The sequence below is a fragment of the Mus pahari genome, chromosome 10 (genome assembly GCF_900095145.1).
Source record: "Mus pahari chromosome 10, PAHARI_EIJ_v1.1, whole genome shotgun sequence".
In the NCBI taxonomy this organism is placed as follows: domain Eukaryota; kingdom Metazoa; phylum Chordata; class Mammalia; order Rodentia; family Muridae; genus Mus; species Mus pahari.
In genome coordinates, this window is record NC_034599.1 from 30,316,431 (window position 1) to 30,327,814 (window position 11,384).

An 11,384-nucleotide genomic window follows, 5' to 3' on the forward strand; every position below is an offset into this window, starting at 1 on the left:
TTTGAACAAAGGGAACACATACCTAGGCACCTGGTTCTTCTTACCAATAAAGCTTGACCCAAGCAACCATATTGAAATAGCTCAGCTAGACATGAGCTGTAACTGAGTTAGGGATTATTCAACCCAGTGCATGCATATCTCTCTCTCTCTCTCTCTCTCTCTCTCTCTCTCTCTCTCTCTCTCTCTCTCTCTCTCAAGAACTCAGCTCTTAGTTCCCTGGTATCAGAGAATATTCCCTGTACCATTTTCAACTGCTCTCAGACGCCTTCCATGTTGTCTACAGTTTTAGATTTTCCTCTATCTGCCACAAACTGGGCCAGGACTTATTCTATCATGTGGGACACTGTTACTGGGCCATGGACCACTTCTCGAGCCTGGCTAGTGAGTTGGAAGTAGTTGATCTTGGAGTGTTGGATGGGGAAGAGACAGTTGCCTCCTTAGTTTGAAGACCAAAGCCTGATGGGGTTGTTCCACCTGCCTTCCCTCGGCCCATTGCACCGTTATTGACCTTACGGTGTTGCAGTCACTGTGATGGTGACATTTACTGGAGCATCCGTGGGTTCTTGTATAGGGTCTGAACTTGTGGGAGATGCTGTTTCCGTGCCTAGAAAGAGCACAAGTGGACAGGGAAGAGCAAGTGAGGGTGTGGAGGCTGCTCTCAGACCACACGGCATGCATGGAAACCAGCAGTGGACTCTTGTGTACTCATTGGCACAGCTGGTGCCTACCTGCTGGGGCCTCGAAGCTTTCCCTGGGGGCCCTCTGTTGCTGCTCGTGCTCCCTGAGGTGGGCAAGAGAGAGAGAGAGAGAGAAATGTTACGGGCACCTATGCCTTCCTAGCCTTCCTTTCTAATTAAGAAAAGTCAGGACCCCATAAAGAAAAGTGGCACACTCACACAGAAACAAGCAGCCGGCTCAGGCCTGGGGAAGAAATAAAAGAACATTACTTGACCAATGCAGTATGGACCCCAGGAAAATGGCCCTCCCCTTCCTAGTGGGTTCTGTACAGGGTCTCAGGAGCCTGAGGGGAATGGCCCCAGTGCCTAAGGTTGACTGGTCTTGATCCTCAAAGGATGACATCACAGCATAGGATGAGTCTATGTTCTCCTTCAGCTGTGTCTATACCTGGCCACCTTATGGGGTCAAACAGCCCATCCTTTCAGATGCCCACTCACAGGGGAAAGTGTGTGGGTGCCGGGCAGCATACTGGAACACCAACAAAGAGGTTGCCAATGCCACCACGACTCCTGTGCCTGCAGCTCCCAGTACAGCTGGGTAGGCACTGAAGGCAGGGTCCACTAGGAGGTGAGAACATGGATGGTATTAACTATCCCGTCAATGAGCTTGGGCAAAAGTGACTCCCAGGGTACAGAGATGGTGCCCTGTGCCTCCCAAAGGTTCTGCTGCCTGTCCTGGAGGACCCTGGGAATGTGCAGTTCAGCTCTTTCCCGTGGAAAGAGGTGTTCTGCTTGCCTCGTGCTGATGGTTTGCATCCCCCGCCAAATCCCCATTTCCGGCAGAAGATACATAAGGATACTACTTATTTTGGCAACTTGGGGCTGAAGGAACTCGACCATAAAATAAGGAATAGAGGGAGCAATAGGAAGCTGAGCCCTCCTATTCCCTGAGATGTAAGACTGAGGCACAGAATGGATTCTTCATAAACCCTCAGCATCCCGTTCTTTCTCCAGTTTCTTCTGAATTGAAACTGGATTAGGGGTCTGCTCCTGTGCCTGGGGCCTGCTGAGCTGCCCTAGGAAAGAGCAATAGGAAAGGACAAAGAGGATGCATACACAGATAGGCTAGGGGACCCATCAGGATGGAAGCAAAGGGCTAGAGCATGATATCCTGTGAAGGGGAGCATGGGGCAGGTTCAGTTTCCTGGGGATGGGAGGAGGTGAGTTCCTCCTTGGGGATGGGAGGAGGTGAGTTCCTCCCTGGGGATGGGAGGAGGTGAGTTCCTCCTCCTGCCAGCCCAGCACCTGGTGTCTTCACCTCCGAAGGATATCCTGCAGTGTGGTGATTCATAGCCAGGATACGGAAGGCATAAAGGACTCCCGGGTCCAACCCTCCCAGACGCCGGTCCCTGCTCTCTGGCTCAATGTCACTAGCTGCTACCTCCCAAGCACCAGCTTCTGAGCTGGGGACACTGGCCCTCTGCTGCACCAGAAAGCCTGTCAGGTTGCCAGGGCCGTAGATGGCCCACTGCAGCTGCACCTCTCTCCGTTGTCGCCTGTAGGTCAGTCGGCTGATGGTGACGTTGGGAGGAGTTGGATACCCTAGAGGGGAGTGAAGACGGAGATACAAATGGGCAGCCTGCCTAGCAAAGGCTACATGGCTTTCCCCTGTGGATAGAGTTTTCAGAGAGGAGAGACGGGATGATGTGTGTATCCCTGAGCATCTTTAAACCTCACTTTCTCATTGATAAAATAAGGGAGTGTGGAATTCTATGTGCCTGTATTTAAGATTCTATTAGATTCATACTCTCCTGACCCATCTGGGTCATGTGCTAGAAGATGCCCAAATTTTGGAAAGGGTAGTTTCCAGAGCTTTCTGCAAAGCTCTCCCCCCCCCCCCGCAACCATTGATCACCTGCATCTCTTACCACAGGAGCACACATATCCTTTACACTCACTCAGGATCTCCAGCAGCACGCTCTGGCTGCTGTTGCCCAAGGCATTGCGGGCCACACATTGGTAAGTGCCCCTGTGGTGTGCTGGGTCAGCATCTCGGACTTGAAGGCGCAAGTGGGTACCCTCAGGGTGTAGTATGAATCCAGGAGTACTTCCTTCCAAGTGCTGTTGCTGGGGTCCCAGCCAGAGGAGCTGAGCAGGTGGTGTACCCTGCTGGAGAGCACAGCCCAGCCAGGCCTCTTCTCCCTCCAGTACTGACACTCGGGCTTCAGCCACTGTCAGCTGTGGGACTTCTGCAAAGATAGAGAAGGTAAGGGTGAGTAAGCAGCTGCTCCAGCTGTTGGGAAGGTGGTGTCCCCAGCTGTTGGGAAGGTAGTGTCCCCAGCTGTTGGGAAGGTGATGGCCCCAGCTGTTGGGAAGGTGGTGTCNCCCCAGCTGTTGGGAAGGTGGTGGCCCCAGCTGTTGGGAAGGTAGTGTCCCCAGCTGTTGGGAAGGTGATGGCCCCAGCTGTTGGGAAGGTGGTGGCCCCAGCTGTTGGGAAGGTGGTGGCCCCAGCTGTTGGGAAGGTGGTGGCCCCAGCTGTTGGGAAGGTGGTGGCCCCAGCTGTTGGGAAGGTAGTGTCCCCAGCTGTTGGGAAGGTGGTGGCCCAAGTGAAGAGAGGAGACAGTTCTTAGTCAACTCAGCCCTCTTGTTCAGACTTCAGATGTGGTCTTCTCTAGAGTCTGCTGGTCATTGCAGTGTTCCTGAATGCTCTCCCACCTCCCCATCCCAGCCTCTCCTATTTCAGGCAGGGGTCATGCTTACTCATTTCCCTACCAGCACCTAGCAGGTCCTCCCTGCACTGGCCTGACATCTCCTTGCTGGTACAGAATGGGACCATAGACGGTTCTCAGCTTCTGCAGGCCCTGATAGTCAGGTGCCAGTGAATTTCTTACAATAGCATTTCTGAAACTGATCAATCAGAAAGGTAATAGTTTGCACTGAGGATCTCCTTAAAGCCCCCAAAGTATGCTAGCCTCCAAGACTTTGGAAAGCAAGTGGAAGATCCTTTTGTGAGACCTGTTGTGTGTGATAACTCCTGTTTTCTCTCCTGGCATCTTGAATCTTTCTGTATCTGATTCTTTCTTTTCAGTTGTTCATAGATTGGGAGGGGGCAGGTGAAGACAGAAGGAAGAACCAAACTGTAGATAAAGCAATGGACACAGGTAGAGAGAGCTTTGATACTTGAAACACCGAAAGCCAAGTATGTGATCAGCCACCTCCCTTCTACAAACGAGAAAGCAAGAAGAACAGCCAGTGTCCCCACACCATTCAGTACCATCCAAAGATGTTACACCATTCAGTACTGCTCAGTGATGTCACACCATTCAGTACTGCCCAGTGATGTCAAACCATTCAGTACTACCCAGTGATGTCACACTATTCAGTACTGCCCAGTGATGTCACACCATTCAGTACTACTCAGTGATATCACACAATTCAGTACTGCCCAGCAATGTCACACCATTCAGTACCGTCCAATGATGTTACACCATTCAGTACTGCCCAATGATGTCCTGCAGGGACCATAACCACGAGCCATGTATGACCAGTGAGGCTTGAAATGAGGCCAGGACACATTGAGATGTATGGCAACTTATAAATACACTGCATTTTCAAGATGGTGAAATAAATACCATAAATGAATAACCCATAAATGACATTGTTACATTGGAAAGAATTCTAACTATTTTAAATTAAATGTTTTACCTCTTCTTTTTTAAAAATGTGACAACAAAAATTACATGTAGCTCATATTATATTTTTATTGGACATCACTGACCCCAACCAACCTCTCTCATTTTATGGATTAAGGGGTGAGGGTGTGAAGGCTGGTAAGATGGCTGTGTGTAAAGGAGTTTGCCACCAAGCCTGGAAAGTGAATCCATCTCTCTCTCTTGACTCATCTTTGCAGCCTAGCACTGCCCACCTCCAGCGCCCCTAACCCTGATTCTGAAGGACTTCCCCTGCCCAAACCCCAGAACCATGACTAGGTCCTGCTCACCCAGCCTTAGCCGGCAGTGGGGGCCAGGAGCCTTGAGTGGGTGGAAACCCTGGCAGGTGAACTCTCTGCCTGCCAGATCACTCTGAGCCTGCAGGAGGTACACAGCCTGCGAAGAGCTCAGGTCACCCAGGGACTGCTGTCCGTCCAGCCAGCGCAGCATCGCAGGAGGTTCACCTCCAGGCCACTCACAGCTCAGCATGATGTACTGGTCACCTACTGTGGCTGTGGTCCAACAGGTAGGGCTCCCAGGAGGTTCCCCTGGAAAGGAATAAGATCGATGTGGCCCTGTAGAAGGGGAAGAGCTTGGCAGACCCACCTCTCCCCTAGGTTATTTCTCCACTCACTCTCAGTCCACAGCATTTATCCAGGGCTGACCATGGGGCAGCACAGAGGTGGGGGACAGACACTAAGCAGCTACTCTATGAGTTGGTGAATGTTAGATAATAGGTAGATGAAAAGACAATCTGGGCCCTTTGAAGACAGAACCACAGTGGAACTCTGTCTTGGGCGTGGGTGTACAGAGGGAGATACAGTGGCAGAAGAGAACACTGGCAAGAGAGCGCTGAAGCTCATTTCCAGATCAACACGTCATAGGCAGAAACAGAATGTGAGTTTGACGATGCCACAGGCCAGGGCTCCAGGGCAGACACTGAAAAGAGCCGAGTATGTGATAGGAAGCTGAGGACTAAATGTTACCATGATCTCCTTGTTCTCTGAAATGTTCAGGAGGCAGAGCTTAATTCCAGACCCCAGGTCCTTCTAGAGGTCCCCTGGTTTGTATCCACACTGCCTAGAATACCAGCATTGGGGGGGGGGGGTTACCTGTGTCTACTTACAGAGAGTGGCCCTGCAGAAGATGGGCATAGCCAAGGTAGGGTGCTGTCCCGCACAGCTGAAGATGCTGCCATTTGGAAGTCCGGCGGTTGTATAACTCCAGGTGACATTGCCCGAGGCACTTGGGCCAATCCCCTGGGGCCCTTCCCAGTGAAGTTGAGCCTTTGGAAAACCCCCAGGCCAGGTACATAGCAGGGTCACACCCCCAAGGGTGGGGAGCACAGCACAGGAAGGCTGCCCTTCAGGGGGATCTGGGTAGAGAGGTGGGTGAGAAGGAACTGAAGCAGCTTTCCTTGCCAGTGCCCAGCAGGCCTGACCCAGGTCAGGGTGTGGAGAACTGGGGTGACAAAGGAGAAGGAACTAGGCAAGTAGGGTTGGTAAAGACATGCTAAGCCTTCAGGTCCAGGAACAAGGGGTTAAAGGCTAAGCAGTTCAGAGCTCCTGCTGGATCCCAGACCCTTGGTTTTCATCTTTGCCACTGGGCAACTGGCCTCACTGGCATTGCAGTACCCCTCTCTGTGCCTCAGTCCAGGTCTTGAGACCGTGGGGACAACAGCTTTGGCAAAGGACTGTGGAAGGCTAGGAGAGTCTCATTTCCCAGCCTCTTCCCATGGTCTCCCTTAGCCTCTTCCCATGGTCTCCCTTAGCCTTTCCCTAGTCCTCCCCCATAGCCAACAGTTTTGACACTGTTCCTCGAGGGGGCTGGAGACGGCCTGAGCACCTTGCTCAGCTCCAGATTTGGCTGCCCTCCCCAGCCAACACTCACAGTAGATGATGAGCTGGACAGTGGTCTGGGTGTGGGTATCTAGGTGCCTGTTGTGAGCCAGGCAGGTGTACAGGCCCGTGTGGGTGCGGCTGGCGCTGGCAATGATGTAGGTGGGCCCAGTGTGGATCTGAGAGTCATCACGGAACCATACATAGTGACTAGGTGGGTTGGATGCAGCCAGGCAGCTCAGCGTCACCTCCTCTCTCTCGCTGGCCCAGAACCCATCTTCAGAGAATCCCAGTGGTTCCACAGTGATCACAGGCTTGTCTGGACCATCTGGAGGACAAGGAAGGTCCATCACCCTGCTCCCCCCTTGCCTTTTCACTTGCTCATGCTATTGTTGTTGATTCTCTTTTCCCATTCCAGAAACACATGGCACACACTGGCTGTCTGGACGCCCTGTCTGTGCTGGAGCCTCCAGTTGCTCAGAGACTGGGAAGGGTGGGTCTTAGGCACAGTACAGAACTGAGTGGGCAAGGCTGTTCTCCAACAGAGGCAAGAGTCTCATGTTTGAATTGAGCTTGGAGCGCAGGGTTGGGCTGAAGCAGGGGTCCTACTAGGCAGACAAGAAAGAGTCGAATGACGAATGATGCCTAGGCAGCTTGCTCTAGGGATTGCCTGAGGGATGGTTGGCCACTCCAGACTCCAGAGAGGAAGGAAAGATGCTGGGATAACATTCTCAGCATAGACCCTACAGCCAGCACTATTATTCACTTTGTTGGGTGCCTGACTTGTCCACTCCTATTCTTCAAAATTGGGATCTCCACTCCTGACAGTCTCTCCAACTCCCAAAGGGATGGAAGTCTCTGCCAGCCCCCTGTCTGCCTCCACCTCCTTCCCCAGATCTCCTGTTCACCTCACTAGTCCATGTTTTCCATCCGTAATCCCCACACACGACCTAGTTCACGACTGAGAGGGAGCCATCTGCCCCTGCTCCTTAAAACCTCTGAACCACTGGGCAAGTTCACATACTCTTGAATATCAAGAGGTAGAGGCAGGAGGATCAGGAGCTCAAGACCAGCCTGGGCTATAATAGTGAGTCTGAGGCCAGCCTAGACTGAAAAATAAACGCAAGCAAGTAAGCCGCCCTACCTCTCTAGAACACCACTGCTCTATAGATGCGGGGGCCACTGTGTGGACTTAAATTGCTCATAGTCAAATCTTAGTAAAAACAGCAAATTCAATCAAGCCACACACATTTTATTTTAATATTTATGTTATCTAAATATATCAAAACAATATTTCAACAGCTATTGAAGTTAAAAGTTATTGTTGTGGTTATTTTGTGGTTTCTCACTTCAAGGACATTTTCAAAATCATGGGTGTGTTTTGCCTTTACTCATAGAGCTGAAATTGTCCACATTGTCAAGTGACCAAAGACACACATGTGACCACCATACTGACACGGGAGCATCCTTGTCCTTTACCTTCTGGTTTCTAACTGGTGCCCTCAGCCTCACTTTGTGGACCAGCTTGCTGCCCTCTCTGCATTATGACCCTTTTTCCTGCTCCTCCAAGGGGTCTGCTGCTCAGTTAGAGCCCTACGTACTCAACATAAAGGCCAACTTTTCAGGCTACTTTCCAAGTTATAAGTAAGCTCATGAATGCAAGTAGACGCCCCTTTTCCTAGAAGAAGGAACTCATGACCTTCAAAGGCTAAAAACCTTGACATGTTGGGCCCCAATAGGAAAAGCATCCTTTACTGTGTGCCTTTTGGAGTTTCTGGAAGGCTGGGGGACTCTTGTGAAAGAATGTGGAGAGTTCTAACATGGGACCAGAGACCAAACTTAGGGGATAGGGGTTATCCAGTGTCCCAAGTCCAACTCACAGATGACATCTAGGAAGGCTCCATCACTCTTGAGCTGGTTGACTACATTGCTCACGCTGCAGGTGTACCAGCCTAGATGGGTCCGGTTGACTGGATCTAGCTGGAGCCTTGGCTCTGAAAGACCCACCAGGACCTCTCCAGGGCCTTGGGGCATGTGATGGTGCCAGGAGAAGGTCAATGGCTCCGTGCCCTCCCTCACAGCACAAGTGGCCACCACGAAGACGCCCTCTACTGGGGATGGGTCATTCAGTTGCACACGAGGCTTAGACACAGGCACTGAGGAGAAGTCAGAGGAGCCCTTGGTTTGTTACATAGACCAATCAATGTTCAGGGCCCTTGCCCTGACGTCCATGGGCTTGTCTGGACACTTGATCTGGAACATCCCTTCCTCCAAATCCCACATTTCCTCACTTCCACCCTTTAAATCTGGGACTCACCACATACAACAAGAACGGAAGTTGCATGCAAAGAGATAGAAAGCAGGAGGCAGGTTAGCCGAAGGCTGGTGACAGACAACCAGACTTGGTGCCTCACCCAGCACAGTGAGCGTGAGGTACAAGTAGGTTGCATGGACCTGGCCACCGGACACGACCAAGGTCTGGCACAGGAAGTGGCCACGGGCACCCTCTAGGAGGTCCTCTATCACCAGGCTGCTGTTCCTCAGACTCACGACCCCCAGAGCTAATGCCCCGGATTCCACCTTCGAAGAGGTTCCACTGGTGACTGCCACAGGTCGGAGAACCAGGGAACCCAGAGGAGTGAAACTCCAGAGGACCGCCATCGCGGCAGGCCCAGTGCTGCACTCCAGCTCCACAGAGCTGCCCCGCACTCCTTGGACAGACAAGGCCTCCTTCCCAGGGGTGTTCGAGGTTGGGTTGGGTTGGCCTGGGAAAACAGAGACAACCGAAATCTCTGTGTTGCCCTGGATTCCAAGGTGCATTCCACCCCATTGCCTGGAGCCTTTTGTGCACTCTGTAGGTCCAGGCAGTCCCGTGGACTATTGGGGCTAGCAGGAAAGAGAGTCCCTGAAGGAGTCTGTAGGGTTCCCTGTTTAGACGCTCTGAACTGTCATAGAGTGGCTTCCTGGAGCAGAGCCTCCCCTCTCCACTCCTGCCAGCCTGCCTTCCCCCATATCCATCCATCACACCATCTGTGAAAAATACAAAATCATGGGCTCCACTTCAGACTAAGGAGCTGGAATCCCAAAGTTTGAGAAGGGGCCAGGGATCAAGAGTCTGGGGTTTTTTTTCTTCGTTTGTTTTTAAAATTTATTGTATTATGTATGTGTATGTATGGAAGTGTACACATGTGTCTGTGTGAGTATATGTGCACTTGTGTGTATGCCGATGCACATGCAGAAACCGGAAGAGGGTACTGGATCCCTCAGAGCCCTCCGGGAGAGACAGGCTTACAGGGATCCTTAGTTTGTTACATGGGCTCCGGGATCCAAACTGGCCTCCTCTTCAACCTTGCTTAACCATCAACCCATCTCTCTATGACCAAGACTGTTTTCAACAAGCATCTTAAGGTCAGTCTGATTAGGCTGATGACCAGCCTAATCCTGGGGACACCAGAGAGCTACAAAGAGTCTGGAGGTTTCTCAGTAAGGGTTCCAGACTAGGGCTCTAGCTTCCTCAAATCCTATTGTGGCCCAGGGGAAAAAAGAACAGCTTCTACCAGTCCACCCAGCTCCAATGATTTATCAGCTAACAATTGAGCAGCACATTAAGTATTAGAGCTAGTGCATGCTAAGCAAATGTTAGCAGATGGATGGCATGAGCGGATGCCGTTAAATGACTATGTGAACACAAAAGGAAAGAAATAATGGGATGTGAGGCAGGGATGGAGGGGGTGTGTCACTCACCTGAGGTCCCTGGATGCAGTATGCAGAAGAATATCAGCAGCCTGCAGCTGAATGGTCTGTGATGAGCACTCAGACCCACCATGGCCCCATCAGGGCACCTGAGGCTCCTGCCTAACTCCCAACTCCCTCTCTTGAGGGCACAGGAGTCTTGGAAGGATGGGGATCAGGCTCAGGTTGCTAACCTCAGGCCTCCTGATACCCCTGCTCTCTTATTACCCTCGATGCCCTGATAACTCATGAATTATTTACCTGATAATTCACTCTATCCATAATGTAGGGTTAGAGAGGGATGGGCCTGGCTGAGAGGACCTGTATACCCAACTGAATGATATCAGAGAGTGTCACTGAACGTGGGGGTGAATAAGGTCCTGCTCAGCATTGGTCTTCCAGGGGAGTGCCTAAGGTCCAACACATTAATACTTGACCTTCATCCCTTCTTGGGTTGTGCCCCTCCCCCCATTTTGTGAGAAGAGGCTAAGTAGGAGGAGTCAAACATAAGCAAAGGAGTATGGGATTTCAAGAAGTTTCCAACTTCTTGGAACTTTGGTAACTTTATAGATAAATAGATCTACACGCTAAGTTAAACATGCATTGTGAACTTTGCATGAAAATTTATATTAGTAAGTTGGGAACATTTGGATTTTGGTAATGTCCTCTTTCTTTCTTTCTTTCTTTCTTTTTAAGATTTATTTATTTTATTTATTTGAGTACACAGTCGCTCTTTTCAGACACACCAGAAGAGGGCATCAGATCTCATTATAGATGGTTGCGAACCACCATGTGGTTGTGAGCTACGATATGGTTGCTGGGGAATTGAACTCAGGATCTCTGGAAGAGCAGTCAGTGCTCTTAACCTCTGAGCCATCTCTCCAGCCCTGGTAATGCCCTATTTCTTGATTTTTGGAAGGGTCACAGTTCATAAAGCCTTAAAATTTTATGTTCTTTATGTTTGATATGATTCACACATCTGTACACATGAACACATACACATATAAAGTGAGCCTCGCCTAGTATACAGTAGGTGCTCCAGACTGGATTTAACTAACAAAGTGTGGCATCTGGTGCTGCAGTGGAACAGCATTTTCTCCAGGGTTCTCTTATTCTTCATCTTGGGTATCTGCTATCATGTCCTGCTGCCCTCATGGTCTTTGAATGACAGTTTGACATGGGGTCAGATTTTTCCATCCTCTTTGTCAGGGTTGAGGGGAGGGTGATATTCCTGGACCCCAGTGAGACAGGAGATCTGATGTCTGGTGTCAGGTTCTGGTGACAGGATCACTGTCAAGGCAAATGCTAGGCAGGTCCTTCTTGGGTCCAGAGATGCTCTTGTGACACATTGACCTTTCTCATTTTGCCCCAGGAAAGTAGCGCTGAGAACAGATTCTAACTCCCCTTTCCCCAACCCATGGCCAAGG

At 50.8% G+C, this 11,384-nt stretch overlaps 1 protein-coding gene across 1 annotated transcript; it reads right to left on the reverse strand.

Annotated features, from left to right (window-relative positions):
- Window positions 1–509: 509 nt before the first annotated feature.
- Vsig10l2 (V-set and immunoglobulin domain containing 10 like 2) lies at window positions 510–10,051 on the reverse strand. Its single transcript, XM_029543070.1, has 12 exons — window positions 9,970–10,051; window positions 8,640–8,990; window positions 8,106–8,381; window positions 6,278–6,553; window positions 5,514–5,762; window positions 4,678–4,935; window positions 2,636–2,926; window positions 1,983–2,279; window positions 1,176–1,298; window positions 897–921; window positions 729–781; window positions 510–604 (listed from the first exon to the last, which is right to left on the reverse strand). The coding sequence occupies exons 1-12, from the start codon at window positions 10,049–10,051 to the stop codon at window positions 510–512; spliced, it is 2,376 nt and encodes a 791-aa protein (XP_029398930.1).
- Window positions 10,052–11,384: the final 1,333 nt, after the last annotated feature.